General features: G+C 43.1%; 1 protein-coding gene across 1 annotated transcript in view; it reads left to right on the forward strand.

The window, feature by feature from the left end:
- The first annotated feature begins 190 nt into the window (after window positions 1–190).
- mats (MOB kinase activator-like 1) overlaps window positions 191–12,278 on the forward strand; it is a 31,251-nt gene continuing 19,163 nt past the window's right edge. Inside the window, exon 1 of the mRNA XM_080277414.1 lies at window positions 191–327. Coding sequence (XP_080133540.1) covers window positions 314–327 — 14 coding nt within the window. The 5' untranslated portion in view covers window positions 191–313. The remainder of the gene's footprint in view (window positions 328–12,278) is intronic.

Consider the following 12,278-nt stretch of genomic DNA (forward strand, 5'->3'; position numbering starts at 1 on the left):
GCTGTGAAGTCATTGCGCAGTGATGGTGATATAAGTATGAAGACTGGGAAAGTTTCAAGCATGATTACGCAACGCCTGCTGGAGAAAATTGGCGCTTGTGTGTAGGGCGTTGTTATCGCTCCTCCCTTACCCACAATGCACTGCACCCACGTCAGCCATATTGAATGTGGTTGGACGATGGCAGGTTGACTTGATCTTTTATTATTACCGCCATCGCCTTTGTTTTCAGTGATTTGTGGATACATTATTGTTGCTACGTATTTTCAGATTGTCTGCAGAGAGTGGATAGAAAAATAAATAGGCAGATATCAACATGAGCTTCCTTTTGTAAGTACACTTGGTTTGTTATGGTCGATCAGCTGATCCAGTAGGAATGTGAACAGGAAAGGCGTTTCCCATTTAAAGTAATACAAGACGTTTTGGCCTTGGATGAAGTTGCATGCTTAGTTATATGAATAAATTTGGTGTGTACGACTGACAAAGAATTTTACTGGAACGTTTAATGCGCTGTAAATAATACTGAAGGCCATGCAGTTTTGTTACCGTAGGTGTTACAGGTAAAAGTTGGCAGCGATTCCCACAGTTTGCAAACATAGGCCAAGGGATTAAAGAGAAGACAAAGAAATCGGAGTATAATAGGAAAACATGTTGACATTGTTTATATGGAGAGCTGAAATGTGTTAGGCAATTGAGAGGTATGTTTGCAAGAGATGATTATGCCTCTCCTATCCCAAGTTTTGGATAGATTTGTACGAACATAATGTATTAGTCCGAGAACAAAGACCTTGGTCATTATATACAGTATGTAGTAGGGTATTACACTTCAAACAGTCACATGCATTACATGAGCAAGTTTGGTCAGGTTTGAGGAGCTAGATTAAGGTCATTGGGTTTGCTTAGTTGTCTTGGCCAAGTTAGGGTAGATTAGTTAGATTAGGCTTTTAAAAAAATCACAATAACCGTGACTCCCCAAAACAGCAAATTTACCATTCACTTTCCAAAGCCACTGATCTGTTGGGGATATTTTGTAAATTCAGTATACTGATGGGACTCATACTTCCAGAGGTTCTTGAAATATATACTGTATGTGCTTTCAAGACCATAAACGCGTGGTGTGCAGTTGGGCACATCAGTGATTTGGCTTAAATTAAAACTCTTAAGAAGCCAAAACAGTCTGCAAAGATGGTAAAAATCTGAACACAGAAAAATGGTCTGAGCTGTAAAATGCAGATGAAGGTAGAGAAAGAAAAAGTATAATGATGGATCTTTTTGACAGTTTTAATTCTCATGAATTTTTACTGTGATGCATAGAATATAATGAGCTTTTTTCTGTGATACATAGAATATAATAAACTTTTCACATTGGTACATTACATAGTTTATGTCTGAAGATAATGAGGGTGGGTTTGAAGGCTGCTGAGACTAGGCTAGGTTTGAAGGCCACTAAGGCTAGGTTAGGTTTGAAGGATGGTAAGAATAAGGTTTGAACTATGGTTAGGTTTGAAGGCTACAAAGGCTTGATTTGAAGGTAACTAAGGTTAGGTTTGAAGGCAACTAAGGTTAGGTTTGAAGGCTGCTAAGGCTAGGTTTGAAAACTACTAAGACTAGCTTTAAAGCCTACTAAGGCTAGGTTAGAAGGCCACTAAGGGTTGGTTTGAAGGCTTCCAAGGCTTGGTTTGAAAGCTTTAGTAGGCTGGTTTCATGGCTACTAAGGCTAGATGTGAAGGCTGCTATGGTAGTGCCTTCCACTGCCAAGTTGCTTAGGTTTGGTTTGAGTGATGTTAGGAGTGAGGGATGTGTATATTTGGGGGCAAGTAGCATGGAGGTGGTGTTGGTTATGCCCATCCCCAGAGAGGGTTGCCAGGAGGGAGTAAGGCATCAGAGACGGTGATAAGTGGGTTAAAATAGCTGTACATGCTGTCAACCAAGGGTCAGTCATTTAGTTCCCACCCAGGAGCCTTTGAATGATTTCAGAAAGGGCACCTGGCCATAAATACTATGGTACGGTACAGGCTTCAGCAAAAGTCCAATATATATATATATATATATATATATAGTGTTTTATTCCTCTGGATAATAGTATATAAGGAGTAAAAATAAAGCCATTTAGGCCCCAATGATCCATCCACATTCCACATGCACAATACAATACAGTACAGTACATTGCTCTGATGGCTTCACACTACACCACATAGCTACCTAGAATCTAGACCAGACCGCTGTGTGCAATAAACAGGATGAAATAGCATGCATTCCATGAGTGTTAGATTCTTTGGGTCAGCACAGGTGGCCAAGTATGTAGCCTGGCATGGTGTTGGTGTAGCCAGTTGTTGTTCACAAGTGATCCAGGCCAGTTGAAGGCACTCAGGCTTAGGGAGACAGTACATGGACTTCAGCAGAAAAGTACCATAAGCAACCAAGATACTGTAAAAGCACATTTTATAGACAGCAGTAACTGTTAACTGTTGGAAAATAAGAATTTTTGCATCATGTTCTTCCTGTGGGGTATCACACATAAGCTTAGTCACCGAGGCAGCAGAAGAATCATTGTCACTATTACACCCCTTGAGTCTGATTCGTAAGTTACCACAGAATTCATTGTTAGCAGCAGATGTCAGTTGCATTGAGCCAAGTCATTTCCCTCCCTCCTAACACCACATACAGTATTGTTCAGTATTCTGGCCAGAATAGTCATATCTTGAATCATTTTATTATACCAGACATATTCCCAAAAAAGGAGTATACATAGAGGAGATGGTAAACTGTAATGCTGTAGACAGCATTAAATAAAAGGCTGTTAATTGATAAGTGGTGATTTCTGAAGTGAAACGATAATGGAGACTATCCTGGATGCTTGTATGTTCAATCTTGTAAAAAATCTGAATGGAATGTTCATTATTTGGTAAATGTAGTTGTGTTGTTGATCAACCTCAGTCTGTCTGGCCGAGCGGACCCATCAACTGCAGACAAGCAACTACCCCTGCAAGGCCAAGTGAACTGAGGTTCTCTTGCAGCCAACAACACCTCACAAGAGTGAGGTGCAGGGAAGGGTGGAAGGGTGTGTGTCTCCACCCACTTAAGAGGGGCATCATATCAGGCTAACATTCCACCATGTTTTTTGGTTATATGGTTACCGGTACCACCCAGCAATGTAAATGATTTCTTTGGGGACACTATTAGGCTTTTCACTCAGTGTAGCCCCACCAAAATTGGAGGGAATTGTAATAAAAAGTGACAGGGAGGAAAGAGAGCACTTGGAAGAGAATGGCAGACACAGAAATGGAATGATAAGGTGAAGGAAGAAGTATGGAGCACTACCTGAAGTGAGTGGATGATGGGTGCCCCCACCTATCACCATGTAAATGTAGTTTACCTGAGAGATTAATTTACTGTATAATGTAGTAGGCTTCAGTTACTTAAATGTAAGCGTAGTACTGCCTCAGGATAAATGGTACTGTACTGTACTATGTTCATTGTAAAACTACTTAAGCAAATTTATATGTAACAAGATGGAATTTAGAATGAGAGATAGAGTAATGTGTGTGTTTGTTTTAATGTTTTTCTGTTGCAAGTGTGCTGGTAAGGACTTATAAATAGGTTACAGGGAGAGCTTAGAGGATAGAGAACTGTTGTGCTGCATGTGTGTAGAAGTGAAACAAAGATACTCTTGACAACATGCCAGGTGATTGCCATTCCTATCTCATGCTTTCCTGGTTGGAGGGTACAACAGAATATTTTTAGATTATCGTGCTGCAGTAGCTGTTGTATTGGAAAGAATTTGCTATTTATTCACTTGGCAGAAAGAGCTACAGTATAATTGGGTACCGTATAGCATTACCGTGCACACTTCATATTGAGGCACAGTAGAACCAGGAATAGTGGATAGTACATGTACTACAGTGAAATTCCTCACATATATGAAATACCTGTGCCAGCCAACCCAAACTTCCTCTTTATGGAATGAAAATAAACTTTTTTTTTTTGGTATATTGTAAAATAGAGGGTAGTTTTTAGATGAGAGTAATAAGTACTAGTGTTATTTATGGATTTAAATATGTAGGTTTGTTACTTGAGGACCTACTTTACTAGGTACCAGGCTAGTTAATATCAATATGAGGGAGGGGGGAGTGAGTTGGGGGGAAGGCAGTCAAATGGTGGGTGACAGAGCGACTTGGAGGCATTTTGTCTACGGCCACCCTTCGTGGGATCAGGGCGTCAGGCTATAGATAGATAGATAGATAGACTAGCCTACTTAGCTGACCTCTCTTAGGCTTCTATGCCTTACTTAGAATAGTTATCTTGCTGCTGGGATAGAGTACATTACTTATTCTGCCCTTCAGAGGATAAATGGTCGTATTATTAAATGCCAGGTTGCTGTGACACATGTTTAGCTGAAGGAAAGCATCTGGTATTAATTAGAACAGAATACTAGAGTTGTCCTGATAGCAAGAAGGTTGTTAGCTTAAATCATGGCTGCATGCTAACTGGAACTAGAAGGACACTTAATATATAAAATATGTACCTCCTGCACACACAGCTTGCTTTTGATGCCATTGTACAAATTGGTGATTTGTCAGTAAACCCACAGTTTTATGTTATTTCTTCAAAATTTTAAGTGTTTAGTTTGGCAGAGGACTAGCAGTGTGGAGGCACATTGTTCTTGGCCACCACCTGAGATAGATAGATAGATAGTCTGTGGTTTACACTGAAAGTCTTGGTTTGTTCTGCTATGCTCAGTATTTCCTGGGTGTTTACTGTACACAGGTGCATGAGGATGAGGTGGAGAGGACTGTGAGTAAGAGAGGTGTAAGATAGAGGAGGGCAGACTGATTACAGAGGACAGAGTGATGCGAGAGTGGTGTAAGATGGAGGGAGAGCAGAGTGATTGCAGTGGACAGAGTGATACATAGGTAGTTTGTTCATGGCCACCCTGTTTGTGATCAAGGCATCTGGCTGTGGATAGATTTACAATATCACTGCCGTTTTGTTCTTGTACAGGCAGTGTTCATTATAAATCTGGGATATGCTTTAAAATATTACAACTTTTTCCTTGCAGTGTGTAATGCCTGAAATTGGGGGAAATGGCAAAACAGATTCATTGGTACCAGTGGAACTTTAATAGGCAATGTTTCTTAATTTGACGTCAGTTTGTTTTGTTTCGTTTCGTTTTTAAAGGCTCCAACATGCTTGCATGTGTCGGCCTTGGTCACCTAATGGCGGCTCTCCACGCTGCACGATCCATTGCAGCCTCCCTGTTCAGTCCCTTAACCCTAAGGTCACACTTAATGACCTCGTCCCATGTCTTTCTCGGTCTACCCCTCATAACCCCACCCCCAATATTAACACTTCTCACCTTCCTCACCCAATTATCATCCCCCATCCTCTCCACATGTCCAAACCACCTCAATCTACCTCTCCTCATCACAACACCAATACACTCCAGTCCCATCCTACCTCTCAACTCTTCCATTGTAAACCCAGCCCCTCCAGGCCTTGGACGCAGGGACGCACTGCACATCCACCTAATCATTGTCATTTCTGTACGTCTGAGCTGGCGAATGTCTTCCTCCTTCACTGCCCAGGTCTCACTGCCATACAGCATTACACTCCTAATACATGGTGCATACAAAGACCCCTTAGCACGTAGGGAGAGCCCTCTCAATGTCAGGAGAGGCAAGAGCTCCCTGAACTTCTTCCAACCACTTCTCACCCTAGCCACAGAGCTAGCTCCAGCCCCACCTCCAGCACACAACATGTCTCCCAAATAACAAAACTCTTCCACACACTCAAGAGATTCACCAGCAAGTTCAATCCTTTCACGTCTGACGATCTCCACCTGCTCACCCCGGCACGCCGTACACATAAAATCAGCATTATCTCGCAGTCTACCTCTGATACCACAACATCTCTTATGCACCCATTTATCACACACACCGCACAAGATGGAATTACTTCCCACGCCCTTGTGGCAAACTGCACATGGCCACTCTCCCTCGTCTTTGACAGTACCGCCACCAACCCTAGATATCATCACTTTTGTTTTATCTGCATTTACCCTTAAACCCTTCTGCCCCATACCATCTCTCCACATCCTAAACCTTTCCTCCGCCTCCCTTTCATTCTCTGCAACCAACGCCAAATCATCAGCATACAACAACTCCCACGGGAGTTTGTTTCTAAAGTCACGTGAAAGGGCTTCAAGTACCATGATAAACAACATGGGACTCAAGACTGACCCCTGATGCACACCAACATTCACGGAAAACTCATCACTCAAATCTCCATTCACTCTCACCTGGGTGTGAGCACCCACATACATGGCCATAACCACCCTAACCAGCCACTCCTCCAAGCCAAGCTTTCTCATTGCCCACTTCACCACCTGTCTAGGGACTCTGTCAAAGGCCTTTTCCAAATCAACAAAAACAAAATAAAGATCCTTTCTCCTACCAATATATTTTTCCTGAAGCTGTCGAACAATGAATATGGCATCAGTGGTCCCCCTACCTGGCATAAACCCAAACTGCATCTCATCAATATTCACTCTTTCTCTAATCATACCTTCTAAAACTCTCTCCATTTCCTTCATTATCTGATCTAAAAGCTTTATACCTCTATAATTTCCTCTTTCCAGGGCATCACCCTTCCCTTTATACACATTTACAATTACACTCTTCAGCCAATCATCTGGGACAACACACTCATAAATAATCCTATTTATCAGGTCAGTGACTAAACTCACCCCTATATCGCCTGAGGCCTTCAACATTTCAGCAGTCAACTCAGACACACCTGCTGCCTTCCTCACCCTCATCCTGCCTATTGCCTCACTCACAGTAGCAGTATCAATCAAAGGCCGAGGGCCAGACACTGGATCTGCTGGCTCCAAACCTTCCCTGTCCCAGTCAAACTCCTCATTCAACAACCGGTTATAATGCTCTCTCCATGCATCTTTAATATCCTCACTGTTCACCACTACCCTTCCTTCATCATTCTTCACACACTGCTCACCTATGATATCCCGATTATCCCTCTTCACCTGACCTGCCACCCTAAATATATTTTTCCTTTCCCCATGATTTAGGTTATCAAGTAATTGTCTCTGTGACTCAGACTTTGCCCTGTATACCTCTCTCCTAGCCCTACACTTGGCAGCCAAATATTCCTCTTTGCTACCACCCTTCTTCCACTCCCAGAAAAGCCTTCTTTTCTCCTTAATTGCAGCTTCTACACCCTCATCCCACCACCAAGTTACTTTATGTCTTGGTGGTCCTCTTGTCCAGCCACATGGTACATCAGTAACTCTCAAGAAATTGTTCTTGAGGGCTCTGTACTGCTCATTAACGCCTCTGTCTACAGCTCCCTGTTCAGCCACCACTCTCCTCAACTCGCTATAGAAGGCATCCCTTACTACTTGGTTTTTCAGCTTCCATATTTTCCTCCTAGGTACATAAGTCCTCTTTTTCATCACTTGTTCTTTAAGCACCATATCACAAATCAATAGTTTGTGATGCTGCACACACTCCTCACTTCCTATAACTTTAACATCCCTCACTAACCTCCTATCGGCCCTCCTAACCAGAAAATAATCTATCTGACTGCTATTTCCCCCAGACTCATACGTAATTAACCTACTGTCTCTTTTCCTAAAATATGTGTTGCACACAATCATGTCCGTTGCCTCCCCAAACTCGAGTATCCTTTCCCCTTCTGCATTCCTTAGACCATATGTACATCCCCCATGCACTCCTTCATAACCTTGTGCTGCTACACCTACATGACCATTTAAGTCCCCTCCCAAAATCACTATCTCATCATCCCGCATACCACCCACTACACGTATTAAATCATCCCAAAATCTATCTTTCTCTCCTTCATCCAATCCTGCCTGTGGAGCATATGCCGATATAATCACAGCTATCTTTCTTCCCAAAAGAATTTTCACTACCAATATCCTATCGCTTACTCTCAAAACATTCATAACATATTCCACCCATTTCTCCGCAACCATCACACCAACACCTCCATACCCGTCTGTCCCCCCCTGCCAAAACAACTTATAGCAACAGTCCTTCCCAACAATCTCTCTGGCTGATCCACCCCTGTACCGGACTTCCTGCAAACACGCCACATCCACCCACCTCCTACTGAATGCCTCAACGACTTCCCCTGCTCTTCCCCTCAAACTTCCCACATTCCATGAACCCACCCTCATCCCCATGGGTGATTTACTGTCCTCAGGCTTGCTTTGAAACCTTTTTTGTTTTGTCATCTTCAGTATTAACCCTTTAACCGCGGGCATTGTTTTGCCCCGACTGGCCTCTTCCGCGGGGGTTTCAGCCAAAATGTAAACAAACTTTAAACCTTTATAACTCTGCACAGAATAAATCTAGAGCCAAAAATAAGGTACCATTAGAAAGTACTAGCCTTCGGCTTTGCAATGATGTAGGTTTCATGATTTCGTTGACTATCACTGGATAGGCAGTGCCGTTAGAAGTGAGCGATCTAAAATCACTATTTTTCGCTTACACACCATTACCTTCGCTCACACACCATTACCAAATGCCAACCTCATTCTGATAATAATACTATAAACACATATGAACACTGCACATACGATAAACACCCACTCTGTGTTCACTGAGGCAGGTAAAAGGCACTGTAATTGCCCGCACTTCACTGCCACATCAGCGATGTTGTAATCACTATTTTTCGCTCACACACCATTATCAAATGCCAACCTCATTCTGATAATAATACCATAAACATATATGAACACTGCACATACGATAAACACCCACTCTGTGTTCACTGAGGCAGGTAAAAGGCACTGTAATTGCCTGCACTTCACTGCCACATCAGCGGTGTTGTCACTCACACAGCTGGACAGATACTGATGCGTGTTGGTCAGGGGTGGGGTGGGGGGCCCGGGGGGTGGGAGGTGGGGGCCCGAGGGGTGGGAGGAGGGAGGTGGGGGTCGGCTGGAGTGAAAGAACTTAATAGCTACTCTCCCTTGAAACAGTTGGCGCACGGAAAAAATGCAGGGTATTCAAAATATTCAGAAACATTCGAGAATGACACCCGCGGTTTGGTCCAGTTTTTGCAATGTCATTCTGAGATGACACCCGCGGTTAAAGGGTTAATAAATGGGGACAGACACAGCACAGGTCCCACTCACTGCACAATCCCAGGTCCAGGCAATGGATCTGGGACCCCTAGCCCACCAGCATACCAGTGGCTGTGGTAGTGGCCTCGGGGCACCCTGCCAGGACAGCTGCAGGGACACCCTCCAAGTGCGTCTTGGCACTGCAACTATCCCGCCATTATACACCCACTGATAGGGCAGCCTCCTGGGGCGCTACTCCCAGGTTCGGGCCCCTCTCTATTGGGCGGAAGCGGCAGCCTGGGAACCGCAATGCCCTGTACCCTCTAGCACAGGCCCGAGCCCCATCTCGCCCTGGACCCATGATCTATGCCGGCGGAACCCCCGCCACGCCTCCCCCCAGAAGTCCGCCACTAGGTAGCGGGGGCAAAGTTTTCTGGCCGCATGCCCTTGCTGGCGCCAACCCCTGTAGCGTAGTGGGATACGTTGTGTGAAATGTAAAGTGCATGTGGTGTAGTGCATAGATAGTTAGAGGAAATGTGTGGGAGAGTATGCTGGTCTACTCTCCATGTTACTGTCACACTGAAAAGGTCAGCAAAGGGGGATGGTTAGATAGCTAGTGAAACAGGAGCTCCAGCTCTCCCTATCACCAGCATTCCCATTCCCCTCGGGAGTACTACCCTGTTTGGCCCGTGCTACGGCCTCCTCCTACATTATTTAAAAAATAGTGGTAAAGAAGGCAAACTGATGATGATATGCTTTCACAGAAATTTAATTACTTCATCTTTACATCAGTATAGATGACATACAGCCTGCTATTCCACGGTGTCTGCATTACACTTAGGCATGTCCATTGTTTTCCTTCCTGACACATCACATCAAGGGGTTGTTATCTGTGGACAGAGCAGAGAAACATGCTGTCATTCTTGGCTCAGAAATAATAGCTAGCAGGGAAAAGTTAGAAGTAGAAGAGGTTAGGGATGAGACAAACTTTTTTTTTTCCATTTGAACTGCATCTGAATCCATATCATGACTCTCGCTTTGAACTACTTTTTTGTGATCCTGCAGACAGACACATTGATAGGCTGTGTAAAAGTATGGCATAATAATCATGTAGCCACAGTGCTGTTTCTTTTTTTTTTAATGGATGGTAAGGATACTTGAAGATATCTCTGTACCTAACGTGATAAAGCTTCATCACTCGACGGGTTTTTACCGAAGGCAGGATTGAGAATTGCAGCCTTACTTGAATTAAAGATCACCAACATTCCCATCGCAATACAGGCTTGTCTCCACATACTTACAGTTCCTTGACATACATCTGCACAAACTGCTGTAGTGATTGATGGACATAGAACATAGGACTCCAGAATTTGTGTTGGTATCGTCTCACTTTTGACTCCATGAAAGTCTTTTTATCTAGGTATTGCCAGACGCTGTAATCCCGTAAGGGATGGCCACAAACAAATTGCCTCCATGTCGCCCTGTCCCCTGCAATTTCACTCCCTTGTGCCCAGCTCACAACCCCCCCTCTCTCATACCTCTCCACATCCCTCCATCTCCTCAGCCTCCCCCTCCTCCCCTCCACCTCACTCACATACAGTCTCCTCGTCAGTCTTTAAAAGGCCTAAATAAAAATTAAAAACATGTCTGAAGGTATTTGCCCAAGCCACAGTTATACCAGTTTTGAAACAAATTGGTTAAGATATGAAGGAATGGCACCAAATTGAAAAATGTTTTAAATAAAGACAGAAAGAAGGAGAAAGACTATGCAAGTTCAGTATGATGGAGATTATAATTAAAGTTGGTAAAGTTAGGAAAGTATTTGTCAGTCAGTGTTAGGGTGCATCAGTGCTCTGTGCTGAGTGTGTTGTTGTATGTTGTGGCATGTGTATGATAATTTTGCTTTGATTGCTGAAAACCTGCATGAGGCAAGAGAAAAATGAAAGAGATGGGGAGTTGGGATGGAAGTTAAAAGGCAGCAAGTTATTACACTGTACAGTACTTGTAAAATAAAAATCATGGTTAGTAGATGTGATGATGGTAATGTCATCAAACTTTGTGGCCTTGTGCAGTGTGTATGGAGGGAGATGGGAGGAATTCTGTTCTGTATACTACTTGTAATAAATTAGATTACTAGAGATATAATGTTGCCAGAGGTAGACAGCAGGATGCAAGAAATTTTCAGTGTGTGGTATGTAGGGGCGTTTGGGCTGTTGAAGATGGAATGGAAAGTTTTGTGTGAGGTGACAGCTACTTTGAATGCAGAGATTTGTGTGTTAAGTGCCTGAGGAAGAGCAGAGGCAAGTTCCATCACTAGAATGAGAAGTGGGTAGTAGTAGTTTCAGGGACTGTTGCCTCTACAGACACTGAAGGGGCTCCCCTTTCATGCAAAGGACACTTTTCTATAACACATGTGTGGTAAGTGTTACTGGTACCATATGTTGTAAAGCATTTAGACTTAACCAGTGAAAGAGGAGGATACATACAGATTAGAATGTTTTGAAATTATATTATTGAGAGGGATGAGACAGGCATTTGACTAGGGAAAGGCTCAAGATTATGACAGGGAGAGCTGCTGTCAGGTGAAAAGACCCACACATGCTAGCATGATTGATGATCTCTAAATGTATGGTAACATTAGTAGCAAAGGCTAAACAGAAAATATTTTGTAGGTACAGTGTACATTACTATAGTTGAGAATAGCCTTATTTACACTTCACACTCTAGTGGATGTTCAGAAGTGTATGTAGGAGATATTGGAGAAAATTTTGCTAAACATGCAGTGTAACACAAAGCTAACACACTGAAACATAACACTTCCACACTCTAGTTTCATATTGTATACACAGACAAATACTAGCATCTCCCGAAATGGCAGGAGGCATTGGTCATAGATAAAGATCTAGGAAAACAAATAAGAAATACCTTAAACATGCACGTGTTAGCACAGAAGATGAAAATATGGAAAGGTATTTCTTTATGTATGCATGTGTGTATATTTATTTAGTTATGTATTTATTTATGCCAGGATTAGATCTGAGCTCATGTATTGAGGTAGGGTCAGCAGGCATAGGGGGCAATGGGTTGATAGGTAAGTCAGTTAAGTTGTAACATGGGAAGGAGTCTGAATGGCGAGGTCCTTCACACGTGTATTCCTTATTCAGAATTTTTT

This window comes from Coenobita brevimanus, chromosome 69 (assembly GCF_032717465.1).
Source record: "Coenobita brevimanus isolate Jiangsu-jjx chromosome 69, ASM3271746v2, whole genome shotgun sequence".
NCBI lineage: Eukaryota > Metazoa > Arthropoda > Malacostraca > Decapoda > Coenobitidae > Coenobita > Coenobita brevimanus.